This window comes from Tympanuchus pallidicinctus, unplaced genomic scaffold (genome assembly GCF_026119805.1).
Source record: "Tympanuchus pallidicinctus isolate F22 unplaced genomic scaffold, pur_lepc_1.0 scaffold9, whole genome shotgun sequence".
Lineage (NCBI taxonomy): Eukaryota > Metazoa > Chordata > Aves > Galliformes > Phasianidae > Tympanuchus > Tympanuchus pallidicinctus.
Window position 1 is genome coordinate 3,196,937 of NW_026294813.1, and position 15,418 is coordinate 3,212,354.

Here is a 15,418-nt window from a genome sequence, read left to right on the forward strand (position 1 = left end):
TGAATGTACGTATTGTTGAAGAGCTTATTACTAGCCTACATCTGATCCCTTCCTCTGGTCACAGATAAAGGTACAGACTCTACTCAGTTCATGACAAAAGCTATAGAATATAATCTGTAGTGTATTTGCATCTTCAATCTTGCACAGAAGAGACAAACAGTAGGCTTTGTAAGAAAGATGGCAATGTTTTTACTTTAAAAAGACAAATTTACCGAGAAATACAGGCTTAGGGCACTTTAGGTACATGAAAAACAGCAGAACTGATGTTTGCTTTGTCATGGCACTTCCTATATCGAAGAATTATCAAAAAAGCTTTTATTCCTTCTGGGTTCTTTCCTGGGTCCCAGGACGACGACATTCTTCTGTTTAAGCTGGAACCTTCGACACCTGACTTACTTCACTGTGATATTAATGATGCTGATATCCTCATAGGGCTTGTCAGTTTTGGGATTGACTTTAACATTAGAGATTCTCTGAACAACTTCCATTCCTTTGGTCACCCGTCCAAACACGCTGTGTTTGTTGTCTAGCCAAGGCTGTTTGAGGATACAGCAGAAGAAAGAAAAAGCAGATTAAAATAGAAAGCAGCATGTAGATTAGATACCAAATGAGAGTGGCTTAGAGTAAGTGAACATGAATATGTATTAAAGACTACTGATCTTACGCTTGTTGTGTAAGTAACTGTAAAACAGCTGCTGAAACTAAGTGACTGTTATCAGTGCAGTTATGCATACTGACTTATCTTTTAAAAACATTCCCAAAGTGCTACAGACATCAAGTTCTAGTGATGCAGCAACATTTCATAGTTTAAAGTTTAAATTCATTTCATTGAAATGCACATTTATTTCATGGTAGTTTCACAATTGAATTTAAATGCTAGTCTAGAATACTACCTAATTCAGAGTCATACAATATGCCCAGTTAGCAATATTTGCCCAATTGGAACACAGGCAATGATGTGATTTAATGAGCTTCAAAATTCTGGTAGATGGATACTTCTTAAGAAGACACATGACTTTGAGGAACAAAATTTCTCTAAGTACTGTCTTAATGTATTTTTTGCACATTAGATTCACTGCCCAATTCATTTATGTATTTCTGTGAAGTTGTATACAGATCAAAATATTAGCAGGGAAGTTTTCTCATTTGTATACTGGCTTTTCTGTATAGGAATCAGCAACTTTAAGCAGTTATGCTGATACTAATGCAAAAAAATTAGAATGGTGCTAACAATAGCTAGATTTATGTTAAGTTTAAGCAGCACATTATTCCAAAATATTCTAGTAATGCAAAATTGGAAAACGATCTTGTTTTACTAAGAATTAGATGAGGTTCTTGCTCCAGTTTAAATTCAAATGATCATGGTCACAGCACTTTCCTATTTCTTAGATAATTGTTTTGATGAAGTCTACACACAGTACATCTTTGCGTGCAGCAGTTAGCTGCAAAGTAACAATTAAAGGTTGCTTGAACAGTGTTGTGTTCCTTTTCCCACCAGAGTAGTTACTGCATTTTTACTATGCAGTTAGCATCTCATGCCTTGAGTTGAACTTTTGATACTACTTACAGTTGGCACTACTGTTATAAAAAACTGGGATCCATTAGTATTTGGTCCTGCATTAGCCATGCTCAGTGTGTATGGTCTGTCATGTCGTAAAGTTGAATGAAATTCATCTTCAAATTCTCCTCCCCAGATACTTTCACCTCCCATTCCTGTACCTGTGGGGTCACCAGTCTGAATCATGAAACCCTGCACAGAAGTTAGATGTTATTACATCATCATGTGGAATAAATAAGCAAAAATGTTTTACACTAGGTTCCTGTTTTCTTTTTTTCAAGCTTGCATCATATCTTCCAACAAAACTAAACGTTAAATGTGGTGGGTAAGGAATGAAGGTAATAATTAATTCCTTGCATTGGGAAAAAAACCTACACAAACAAGACTACTTCACTGTTCCCGCTAGTGAAGGATAGAACCTAACTGTCCATATCTTCTGCAGAGATTTAGGCTGTATTCACTTGTTTCTCATGCAGTTAAAGTAAGAATCTTAAGAAGAGATACCATTCTGACATGAAATAAAATTATAATTCATGCAAGATTGCTGAACTGATATTTATCTTAATTTTCAGATGTTTTTTCCACCTTTTCAGTTGCAGGACAGCTATTAAGAAATTTTATGTAAAGGTCTTCAGTATCTCAGTATTCTTCAGACCTTTCAGGGCACTGTGGAACTTTTCCAGAAATCCTTCATGCAAAAGCAAATGAAAATGTAAAGGCTGGCCATGAAATTACATCAGATATCAGATAAATATCAGATATCAGATACATCAGATAAACCAACAAAATAAATTTTACAGGTTACCTTGATAATACGGTGAAATATGTGTCCATTGTAGTAGCCATTTCTGCTGTGTACACAGAAGTTTTCCACAGTTTTGGGACACCTGAAATCATGTAATACAAAACAAATATTCAGGGTAGCCTGTGTTTTCTGGCAAGGCCATAAAGATTTCAGATCCTGTTGTGCTGAGCAATGTTTTAGCATACTGCAACAGGGCTTTCATGAAATAAGATTAAACCAAACTCCCACTTCCTCAAACCAAGAGCTGGAATAAAATTTGCTAGGAGTACGAAGTTGCACAATTAGATGTGAAGTCCGCAGTGGGATTAGGAACCAAATGTGTTTCCTCAAAGTCAAGACCACGTGTTCCTCCTCCAGATTTCTATCTATATACTATAGATAGATAAAGATGATTCAGGAATGTAAGCTCCATATGGAGACAGTGCTGTGCATTAGAAGTAGAATCTGAAACAGCACTGTTTTAATATTGTGAAGCGATCCTGCAGTCAGTACAGAGCTTGTTCTCCTTTTGTGAAACTGCTGGCATGCATTGTTCAGAGCGAGGCTGCACAGGTGGAATATTACTTTTCATTTAACAAAAACTAAACAAAAAAGACTTATACTGTTCTTTCTCATCTCTTTAAAGTGTTTTTTTTTCTTCCATTCTCCCACTAGATGCTACCAGAGTTACAGTTGTTTGTGTAAATCTTCCTCTAGTTTTATGAAATGGATTAGTCACCAGAGTAGACCCACATGCAGACCTGAACAGTCATACACATTTTTCCCAGCATACCACATAATGTTCATAGAAACATTCACTGGGATATAAATGATATTCTAAAGCATCTTGTGCAACAGCACTAATAAAATAACGAAAAAGCAGACAAAACACAGTCCCAGTTCCTGCTACATAGTACAAAAGTACACAATTCAGACCACAAGAACTTGGCCAAAGGGCAATCAAAGCCACATCCTCATTGTTATACTTTATTTTTTTAATCAATTTTATCTTAAGAAGATTTTAATTTCGAAGTTCAGTCAGAAGAAAATATTAGAAAAGGACAAACGTAACAATAACCAAGGCTGAAAGAATTTTACTTTAACAAAATGCAAGTAAAGTATTGCAATGAACTTAATGATATTATGCATGTATTATGCATGCAAATCTACTGGCATGAGAATTTAAAAAAAAATGGAAATAACATAACTTGACCTACCACTTTTACTGGTACATGCTGTACTATTTCTGCAGCCTGTGTGCTACAGGTAACAATCACAGGAAGTACAGCTTCATGCAAGAAGACATCATTTAATACAGAAATTTAAGACTAGCTTCTCTACAGGATAAAACTGAGTTTTGTTACCTTATCTGTGCTTGTGACAAAACGTGAATTTGATTTGGAGAAATGGATTTCTGTGAGTTTATAGCAAACCTGACATGAGAGATAAACCTCTTGTTTCATAACAAAACCTTTGCATGTATTAGTATCATGAAGCAGACACACTGAGACAAATACCAAGTAATCATGCATGAAACTCTGTTAATCGTATGCCTAGTTTTGGATTTATGTTGCACTGATGTTAGTATAAATTTTATGTTGCTCTTGAAAGATCTGCAGTACCGTAACATGTAATACGTTTGCCACGTATTGGAAGTTGCAAACAGTACTATTTCTCTGGCTTACACAGACCCATGACAACATCTGCTGCTGCCACCATCATTCTACTCTTTCAAGATGGAATTACAACAATATGTAGCTTGCACAGGACACCATTATGACCTAGCCACATCTGAGGTTTAGAGAGAGAAAAATACTTAAGAAAGGAATAAGCTTCCTCAGCCAGCAGTTAAAAAAAAGGAAAGAAAAAACAAAATCAGACCCTGACAAACTTGACACCCCACTGCTGTTGCTCTGACCTATTTTTCCCCTCCTCTGTTCATCAAGAGTCACATTCTGGAGGCTTGATGTACTAAGAAACCATCCAAAAACAAGGACAATAGAAAACAATGAGGATAAGAACCATTCCTAGCTTGAAAGGTAAGGTTTGGGTACTGCCAGAAAAAAAGGGCAAGGAAGGAGAAACAGAGTAACAGAAAAACCACCAAATACATACTCAACAGGAAAAAGCTTAACATGTATATCTCCCATGCTTGTGTGGATAATGGCACTGTCTGAAACTCTTTTGGGACCTTCTGCCTGTGTGGCTGCCATGACCTCTTCTTTAGAAGGTTTCTCATTGAAGACATCTCTGTCTGAATCTGCACTCTTAGTATCTTCTGGTTCACGTTTAGTAAACTGAAGAATAAAAGTAAAGAAGGTAACAGTTTGTATTTTGTTTTTCCTTATCTTACACATAAGTCTGTTCCCAAGACATCAATGTGATGGTTTAACCTCTTGGACACTCAACTAGATTCGAAATGCAAAGGATTCACAGATGGCATTTCAGTGCTGTGCACTATCAGTGTTTCTCTCTAGTCACAAATTTCCGTACAAATATATGCAAGTCCAATAAACTTTCAATGATTTGTTAACTTCTAAATTACTTCCTCATTTTAACATAAAGCCCATAATACTAGTTCAGCACCTTTCTTTTAGGAAGGAATGAAAGCATTGGTGTATTGAAATTGACAGACTTCATTACAAAACCTGTGGTTTCACCAAAAAGTGAAACTAAATTCTGATTACTGTATTAATAAAAAACAGCAGAAACAGCAAATTCAACTCAAAGCAGGAAAAACATTTCAGAAATGAAATTTTTAAAGCACTTCTTGAAGAGGCAAGAAATACAGTAAATGTTAGCATTCACAAGAAGCCACAGAAGAAGTACAACTGTGTATCAAATGACAATGACTAGTTTTCTGCATGCATTCACTTGGCATATGGCCATGCACTAACCAGAATGAGCAGTATTTCCACACTGAACATGACTTTTCTTCCTTTCTTGTCAAATTGTTCATAGTATATTCCATTACACACTATATACTAACCACATGAAGGTTCAGGAAGCACACTACTTTGCTGCAACTGAAAACATGATCAAATTCAAGCACAAGCAGCAACACACTGACCTGTTACCCCTGCTGTGATCACATCCCAGATCAAATGCTAAATCCTCCAGAACTGCTAGGCTGATAAATCACATCTCCTCTAAAATCTACATCTGTGAAGAAGATGACTCCTGTCTTTGTTACCTGTAATCCGCCTGACGCTACTCAGAATTTTCGTGTGTTTTATACATTCAGTTAATTGTTTCTTTGTAGGCAAAATATCTTATTATATTTTAAGTGTTCTTATTTAAATTTCTTAAACTACACTAACTCTAATTCACACAGCTAAAAACATCAAAGTTTCTTTAACTGCTTGAGCAATTGTGAAAACGAAATTAGACTACCACACTGTTTCTAATCAAGTTTTAGACAGTTCAAACAGAATTGTAGAATGCATTTGCAACTTAAAAAGACGCTGCTAGAAATGCTGCATTTTCAAACATTCAAGACAAAAGGCACTGGAAAGGCACAAGTATAAAATTTAAAAATAACAAAAAAAGTTTAATAGAGGAATAGTGTTACTTAAAAGGACATCACACATACCATGTAAAACCTGTTTTTCTTAAAAGCTGTGCAGATTACTGTTGGATCTGCCTGGATGTTCTGGAGAACAGGATTTTCAGATGCCTTCATTTCTATGGTTATTGCAGCACGATGCTTCTTTGCAACTCCTTGGAATAAAGCTAGCTGCATCACCCTAATGTTCTCTTGTTTTCCCAAGATACGAATGCACCTGAAGTACAAGACATAAAGAAATGTAAAGACTGTTGTTACATGTCTCCTTTCTGACTGCAAGAGACTCAAAGCAAAATTCCAAAGCCTTCCCAAAACAATTTTTAATAATTGTATTTATAATGCTTCTCTACTCAAACTTGCTAATCATTGCTAATCAACTGCTAATCAGCCTCCCTATGCTATAGAAAACAAACTGCATGATCCATGTTTACTTTATCACACTGTTAATTAGAAGTTAATTCATTACTCATTTTTACTATGAATATGTAGTAAAAAGCTTGACAGATTATCTTATTTTGTAAGCTTTGAATTGCAGCAATCCATTAATAAGCAAGGGAATATTTTAAATCAACAGTCTGCCTGAAGTCTCTCAAATAACAAAGATTGGTGGTAACCAGTCATGTCAAATTTTAAATGTGAGTGATTAAGCATGGAATTCTAGAGAAATTTATCTGCACACATCTCACTAACACTTACCTGTTAGTTTCTACATTTATGACTTTAATGCCCAACATTGTTCCATAGAGAACGAAGTGTCCAGTTTCATCAAAGATTATATTAATTAATCTTACTGCATCCACTTTCTCCAACTCACGCTCAACTGCCATGCGCCGGCCAAACTCCATGTCTGGTAGTTGCTGTCTCATCTGCTGAAGTTCAGTAAACATCTACAGGAAAATAAATAAATAATCACTGTTACACTTACGCCCTGATCCAGATAAACACCAATCCACAAAGTCTTACAAAATACAGAATCCAGGCAAGAATTCAAACCAAGTCAAACTTATCTGAAGAATTAAACACAAGTAATCCTACTCGACCTAATGGGCACGTTGCACTCTGCTGAAGCAAAGAAAAACAAATACGCAGCTGTCTTAACAAAGTTTTTAAAATATCACAATTTTTTTCATTACTATGTTTATTACTTAAATATTTTTTCTCATTGCTTCCTAATAAAAAGAAATCTAACAGTATGAAAAGAGATGAAAACTAACAACACAGTTTCACTCAATAGCTAACATACACTAGTAAGAATTAATTTTGGGACAAAGCAACACAGCAGCCATGGAAAAGAACAGAGAATACCTTTTATGAAAGAAAACCTTAGCAATAAAGCTCAGACTTAGGTAATCATGTAGATGCATGTGTTGATCAAAGTCAAAGAAATAAATAAAGACTCAAAGAGAACCAAGACCAAACTCACACTCAGAGATTCATCAAAGACCCTCATGAGCTTCCCCGTCAAAAATCGGAAAATTCTGACTTTTCTGTCGGACCCAAGAGTGGCCATTTTTTTGCCATCAGGTGAAAAACTTATACTGGATGGGTAAGCCTTGCATTTAGCAAATTCGTACAGATCAGTATCTGTTTTATATTCCCAGTTCACATTCTTGGGAAATTTATATTCATGAGGAGTACCAGTCCAATACTCAATCATTCCAGATTTGTCAGAGGACACAACTACTTTGTAGACAGGATTCAACCGTATCTGAGTAAGAGAAGATGTATGGAGTTTATCAAAAACATGGAGTGGTTGATTATTTCCTCGTCCATCATAAATAAATATTTTTCCTGTGGTCTTCTCAGATGTTGCAACAGAAGATATGGCATCTCCAGGACAATATACCCATTCACACTGACCAGGGGAATAGCTGCAAGAAAGAAAGGAAAAAAAAAAAGGACTGGTTTTACTGCTAAGAATCAAGCTAATTTGAAATCAAACATCAAGTAAATCTTCAGCTTCATTTACTAGTCTTGCTAATATCCGTCTTGTTAAAAACCAAGCTTTTTCCAAACAAGTCAAGATGGTTCAGCCAATTTCTGTTACTTCCATATTGCTTCTTAAAGAGGCTGTTCAAGAAAGCAGAAGAAGGTGGATATGAAAGAAGAAAAATGATGGAAAAACAACTAAATAGCACTGAACAGCATTAAAGACTATTAATTTCTGTGATTCAGTAGCACTTTTCTTTCAGCTCTAAGTGATTAATGCTTCAGTGCAAATGAAGATAACCGCACCTTTGGCATATACTTACTGAAAATATAACAAGGTTTTCAGAAAACAAAAGTTAATTATCCAAATATAAATAAAATTATGACAATCACAGTACATTTATACGTAACTGTTCTGACTATATGAGGGCTGCTGTGAAAGTAATGCCTCCTGTTTTATTATGTTGGCAACAGAGGTTGAATCTTCCCACCAATATTCTGTTACATTCTGTGCACCAGATGGCAGCAGAGGGGCAGTCTGACAAAATGACATCTGATGTGGAAGTGCGTGTGAAACAAAGGTGCGTCACTGATTTCCTCTAGCAGAACAAAATGACAACTATTGGCATTCGTTGAATGCCAATGCTTGCTGAATAATGATGGAGACCAAACAGTGGATATGAGCACAGTGAGGCAGGGTACGTTTCAGGAGTGATGACAGTGATGTGAAAGACGAGCCATGTTCCCAATAACCATGAAGATTTTTATGAGCACAGCGTGCTGGCTCTTGCTCATTGCTGGAGAAAATGCATATTTAATAAGGATGACCGTGTTAAAAAGTGTTTAGTAGCTGAGAATTTCCTCTATCAAATAGTGTTATTGTACTACAAGAGTAGTTTCCATGGCAATAAATAGGATACATTACTTTCAGAGCACCCCACGTATTAAAGAAGGAACACATCTGCTAAAACTGAATATACAGTTGGGCCCCTCACTACAGGGAAGATATTGAGGTCCTAGAGTGTGTCCAGAGAAGGGCAACGAAACTGGTGAGGGGTCTGGAGCACAAGTCTTATGAGGAGCGGCTGAGGGAGCTGGGATTGTTCAGTCTGGAGAAGAGGAGGCTCAGGGGAGACCTCATTGCACTCTACAACTTCCTGAAGGGAGGCTGTGGTGAAGAGGGATTTGGTCTCTTCTCCAAGGCAATGAACAGAACCCGGGGAAATGGCCTCAAGTTGTACCAGAGGAGGTTTAGGTTGGACATGAGGAAAAAGTTTTTCTCTCAGAGAGTGGTCAGGCACTGGAATGGCTGCCCAGAGAGGTGGTGGAGTCACCGTCCCTGGCAGTGTTCAAGAGGCGTCTGGGTGAGGAGCTGTGAGACATGATTTAGTGCTAGTGGTGGCAATGGTGATGAGGAGACGGTTGGACTAGATGATCTTATAGGTCATTTCCAACCTTGTGATTCTATGATACTCTACAAATAAAGCAGAGATGCTGTCAATAATTTAAATCACACCTGTTATTTAAAGAAATCTAGAAGCTAAGATACTGAGAACTGGAACGCTAGAACTAAATGTTGGGTAATGAAGAAATGACAGTCTCCATAGGAAACTCATAGTATCTTATCAAACTAGGAGATACTAAAGGCCTGACAGATACCAGACACTAATCTTTTAGATTAAAAAGAATAATAAAAACTAAAAGTCTTTGAGGAATTATGAATATGATGGCCTATAGCTGTGTCATGTTATCCACGCTTTCTGCAGAAATAAAAGTCTTTCTCACCTTGATTAAAGGAAGCACACAGCATTAGAACCTGTAGGCAGCTACACTGTACACATTAGTTAAAAGTGAAAGGATCTTAAGAGCTTCAGAAAAAGCTAATCAACCATACAGCATACTGGCATGTCTCCACCAAAGCAGACAAACAAGCTAATGCAAGCTGAAACAATCACACTCATCAATTCTAAATTAACCATTGCAAACTTGAGTGAACAGCCATTAATAATTTCTCAGGTCAGTAAGCTACCCAATAAGCACTGGCACTGAAGATAATGAAATGGACATTAAATTAAAAAGAGTGTTCACAACACTGTTTCTACTACAGCTGTATATGTTCCTCTTCTTCATTAAAGAGACCACTTGTAGGTCTAACACAATTATGCCTGGAAAAATATAAATGGAAGGGGAGTTTGACTACTGATGCTGAGAAAAACCATTTAAAGGTATGTCATGAGACATACCATAGGCAGACACTAACAGTATTATTCACAATATCCCTGATGCAAAATGGATTTAAATTCTACCTTAGTTTCCCCTGAATTCTCATAGAGAAAAAAAACACCTTCTACCGCTACTACTACTGAGTTAAAGGCTTTTTTTTTAATATTAAGTTCATTTTATTTCACTATGTAGTTTTACTGATGTTGCAGTGACAATACAGGGCTGCTAAGCATAAAACACCAGAAAAATAGAAGGCTAAAACTAACTGGATTTTTTCCACAGCAGACAGCCAACAGGTAATCAATTCCTATGGACTTAGTCACTACTGGGAAGATATTACTAACACTATATCCATAAAGAGCTAACATAAGCATTTATATGGGCTGTTCTAAAAAGTATCTAGATATCAGTTTGAACAGCTTTCAAAACAGTGGAAGTCTTGGTGTTAATTTCAATTAGAAGAACAACGTCAGTAATGAACATGTTTGAGTTTACACTTTAACTCAGTTTCAAAATTATCTAGTAAATACTAGGCCACATGGAATAAATAGTCTCTAATATCCCAAGGCTTGTAGAAACATCAGTACCATTCTTGGTAGAGCATTCGTTGATCCTTCTACTTTCTGACCACAATCTGAAATTAAAACACAGGCTTTGTTTTCCTCTGTTGCTGATATAATTCCAATAATCTCCAGCCCTAGCTCTTCCAAGTTCTTTACCTATCTACTGTGTAACAAAAGCAGGATTAAGGAAAACATGCTCTGTTTAGTATTAGAAGAAAATTGCTTGCCTTGAAACAACAAATGATGGCAAATAATATATACGGACCAAGTTTCTTTATTACGGAAACTATTAATTGGTTATAATTTCTAATATTCAGTGCAAAGCAACTGGGGAAAACAGAATAAGAAAAAAAAAAGATGCCTAGCTGAATTACTTAAGAAACAACATATCCTTCTGCCTAACATTTGATTATAAAAAAGTATGCAGTCATATTGCACTCTTATGAAGGATGCATACAGTCATAAACTTTCTATAGTCAGCCAAGTATTTTGCTTAATGCAACGTAATCATCTTAACCTGATCGCAAAAATAATCAAGTAAACAAATTATTTACTTACTTGTTACACAAAATAACCCCTAATCAAAATCCCAAATAAGCATTTTCAAGAACTGAGCAACTTACCCAAGTTTCAGCATGTTGATCATATCAAAGTTGACTACATCAAACACTTTCATCGCTTTGTCATCTCCAACTGAACAGAATAATGCCCCTTCTGAACTAACAGCAATACTCTCAATAACACCTATCAAATAAGTTAACATAGTATCAAGACAAGGAAACATGTATCTGTCATTTCACTACTCCACAAGAAAAACGCACAGAAAAAAAAAGCACCAAAACCTAAACACATATGGACATCCAAAGCTGTCTCAGCTATATCTCCATCCTGTTTTCAATTTAAAAACTACGTGGAGATGTGAGGGTCCTTATCCTTTGTTTTTTTTGTTTTGTTTTGTTTTCTGTTCTTTTGTGATATCTTTTTTTAAACACTTTGTATCCTGTAACTGTTCACCATCTGGTCAGAAAGGATGGAGTACTTACTATCTACGTAAGTGAAAGTTATGACTTTATAATTACTTTAAAGCTCTAACTGAAAAAAAGAGGGAGAACAAGACTATGGCACAGTTGAAAAAAATAAAAGCACTTTTAGACTTGCATTCTCAAGAGAGAAACAGCAACAGAATGCTAATTGTATTGCAACCCTGCTTTTAACGTTTGTTAGGGATCAAAATGACTGCATTTGAGACTTCAGAATACTTGTTCTCCTTGTTTTTGCTTGGTAGCCTTTGCTCTCACATTTTGTTTCCGTATATAATGAGAAGTTGATGCTTAAAGTCAAAAACTCACTATAACATTATAGTTTTACAAAATTTACTATTATTTAATTTTCTTATTGTGAGGCTGCATATCAAGCGGTTTCTTTTCCATTAAGCAGATAATGATTTCTAACACCAATGAGTACCTGAATGCCTTGCATAGTATAGATGATGAGGGAGGAAGATAACATGGCCTCAAGTAGTATCTTTTTGAACATCCCTGGATTCTGTGCATACTGCTCTTCTTTTTTCTCCCTCTTTTTTTTTTTTAGTAGATATGTTGTACCTGTCCTAGACATTCTCCTTAAAGGCAGGGTACAAGGCAGTAAGTGATGTGCACAGGATTCATACTGCATATTCTGTTCCCACACTATTCCTCCTGCAGTCTTTAAGCAGATTGTAAAAGGACAAGTAGAATTACACATGATATAATTTAATCCCTCACTGTAATAAATGGATGCTAGAACCTCTCTCCTCTGAGATTGTACCCTCTCTTCAAATGAATGAAAACAAAATAAAACAAAAACACCCACAACTTCTTCTCACCTAAGTGGCTACGGAAGTGTTTAACAAACTCAATCCCTTCTTCAATTTTTTTCCAGAATTTTACATGCCCATCATGACTTGCTGTGATGATAAAATCTGTCCTGGAATTACAAAAGAAGAAATACATAAATACACATACTAAGTAATTTCACAACACTTCTGGATAACAACTGACATTAAGATGCTATAATTTGTGTTGTTTTGAGAATAGTACTTAGATAAACTACCATTAACAGTCTGTCTAAATGAATACTATTAATTTTGAGATAGCAAACAAACATTTTAATGCACTCTGGATTAACCTATGAAAGGTCAACAGTCTAAAGTTAAGAAATAAATAATACTATTCCTCTTGACCATGTAAGTTTTACTACTTTAGCTCTGGTTTCACAGCAGATATTGTTTACTACTAACTAAGTAACTAAATCCCTCTACGTATATATATACACGTACTTAGATAGACAAATAGATAGAAACAGTCACATAGAAGAGAAGAAAGCTCTCTTCTCAATCTGCGCAGTTCTGCTAAATTCATTTGGTTGCAGCTTTCATTTGATTGCAACCAGTATTTTTTATTACTGTATATACTGAACACTGCAGTAAGAATTTTGAGAATCCCTTTTTGTCTGCTTAAATAATAACTTCTATTGTGCTTTTCAGAAAGCACTCTCCTTTACACACAAAAACAGAATCACAGAATATCCCAGGGACCCATAAGGACCATCAATACCAACTTCTGGCTCCACACAGCACCACCCACAAATCAAGCCCTATGTCTAAGTGTCCAAACAGTCCTTAAACTTTGTCAGCTCAGGGACATGACAATACCAGACCAGACACCTCTAGACGTAACAGATCTCAATTAGGCTTTTGCAGTGAAAATTTCCTAGTATGTACAAGAATACATATCTGATGACAATAAACAGTAGGGAAAAATAATAAAACCCAGACTTACTTAGTACATGCCACATGTGTAATGACATCTCTGTGCATGTAACTACGTTCATACATCGAAGCACATGGTAGATTTTCAAGATAGACATGTTCAAATTCAAGGACTGAAGAAAATAAAAGGAAAATTAGAAACACTGTTTTCATAAAATGTTCATTAAAAACTCCATAAGGCTATTTTTTGCCATTATTAATTTTGAATAGCTTACTGCTGTTTTTGTAGAGTATAGCAGGGATTTCTGCAAACAGAATAAAAGGGTTTTCCACTGTGGCTTTCCATTTTGACTCAGACTTATTGATTCACAGTATACTGAAACCATTCCATACTCTTAATATCTGTGCAATCACACTTGTTACTAAGTTGGCAAATCTTCCTGGAGACTGTGCAAGGGTACACGGAAAAAAGAGAGAGGTGACTGAGAACAGCCAGCACAGCTTCATTAAGGACAAAACTGCCTGACAAATTTAGTGGTTTCTGGCAGATGGGTTACAGCATTTTTGAATAAAGTGGAGAGCAACTAGAGCTCAACCGTGTCTTGTACAAAGCATCTGACACTGCCTCACACAGCATCCTTATATCTAAAATGGACTGACATGGATCTAATGGATAGATTGCTTGGTTGATAAGGAATTCACTGGATGGTCACACTCGAAGAGTGTCACTGGCTCAATGTCCAAGTGGAGACTAGTGATGAGTGGCATTCCTACAGGAGTTGCTGTTGGGACTAGTGCTCTCTAGCACCTTTGCTGGTGACATGGGCAGTAGGACTGAGTGTACCCTCAGCAAGTTTGTCAGTGACACCAAGGTGAGCAGCACAGTTGACCCCTGCAGGGAAGGGATGCCAACCAACCGTTGAAAAGATTGAAAAGTGGACCTACGTGAACCTAAGGAGGTTCAACAAGTCCAAGAGCAAACTGTATCTCTTGGGTCTGGTCAATTGCAATCACAACCATGGGCTGGATGAATGGGAGTAGCCCTGAGGAGAAGGACTTGCAGATGCTGGCTGATGAAAAGCTGGACATGAGCCAGCATAGGCTTGCAACCCAGAAGGCCAAGAATGCCCTGAGCTGCATCAATAAAGAGGTACGGTGACAGGAACAAGGAGGTGACTGTCCTCCTTCGCTTTGCCCTCATGTGCCACATCACCAGCAGTACTGTGGGTCAGGGGGGCCCCCAATACAAATGGAGCTGTTAAGATGAGTCCAGAGGAGGGCCATGAACAGATGAGAGGGCTGGAGCACCAATTCTGTGAAGAAAGGCTGATGGAACTGGGCTTGTTCAGACTGGAGAAGAGAAGGCTCTGGAGAGACCTTATTGTGGTCTTCCAGTACTGTAATGGGGCCTACAGAAAAAATGGAAAGGGACTCTTAATTGAGGAATGTGATGACAGGATAAGAGAGAAAGGTTTTAAACTGAATGAGAATAGATCTAAGGTAGACGTGAGGGGGAAATACTTTATTCAGAGGGCGCTGGCAGAGCTGGGCACAAAAGCTGTGGTGCTCCATCCCTGCAGGCAGTCAGGCCCAGGCTGGACGAGGCGCTAGGCAACCTGCGCCGGTGGGGGGCAGCCCTGCCCACGGCAGAGGCGGGGGAAACTGGGTGGGCTATGAGGTCCCTTCCAGTCGAAGTCTCTCTGTGACGACCCTCCAACCCAGAGCAACGACGCAGAAGAGTTAATTCCTCTTCTGAAGGCTTCAACAACCCCGGCTCGGATAAGCAGCGCCTGGGGCCCGACTGCGCAGCAGACGCACGGCCCCCGACCCGCACGTCACCATCCCACGGCCCCAACCCAGGCAGCGGTCGTTACCTCTCCGCTTCTTCGCCTGGGCCGCCTCCCCCGGGAGCGGCCCGACCCAGCGCTCCCCATCTTCCTCGTCTTCTTCCTCGTTCTCCGTGGCGCCGCTCGCCCTCCTCTTGCGCTCCGGCTCGGACGACGCCATGCTGCTACGTCACTTCCCCGCGACGCTCCCTCCCGTCGCT

General features: G+C 37.8%; 1 protein-coding gene across 1 annotated transcript; it reads right to left on the reverse strand.

Annotated features, from left to right (window-relative positions):
- Nucleotides 1-165: 165 nt before the first annotated feature.
- Nucleotides 166-15,403, reverse strand: PPWD1 (peptidylprolyl isomerase domain and WD repeat containing 1). Its single transcript, XM_052670440.1, has 11 exons — nt 15,246-15,403; nt 13,442-13,544; nt 12,487-12,587; nt 11,246-11,366; nt 7,331-7,778; nt 6,604-6,794; nt 5,935-6,124; nt 4,458-4,639; nt 2,364-2,445; nt 1,568-1,750; nt 166-536 (listed from the first exon to the last, which is right to left on the reverse strand). The coding sequence occupies exons 1-11, from the start codon at nt 15,376-15,378 to the stop codon at nt 393-395; spliced, it is 1,878 nt and encodes a 625-aa protein (XP_052526400.1). The 5' UTR covers nt 15,379-15,403; the 3' UTR covers nt 166-392.
- Between the last annotated feature and the right edge of the window lie 15 nt (nt 15,404-15,418).

Excerpts from the sequence above, each read along its gene's own strand:
- PPWD1 (XM_052670440.1), bottom strand. The coding sequence starts at position 15,378 with ATGGCGTCGTCCGAGCCGGAGCGCAAGAGGAGGGCGAGCGGCGCCACG. Across the intron at positions 11,367-12,486 it reads ACACTTCCGTAGCCACTTAG|GTGTTATTGAGAGTATTGCT; the intron begins GTGAGAAGAAGT and ends CTTATTTGATAG. Across the intron at positions 4,640-5,934 it reads AGAAAAACAGGTTTTACATG|TTTACTAAACGTGAACCAGA; the intron begins GTATGTGTGATG and ends TTTATTCTTCAG.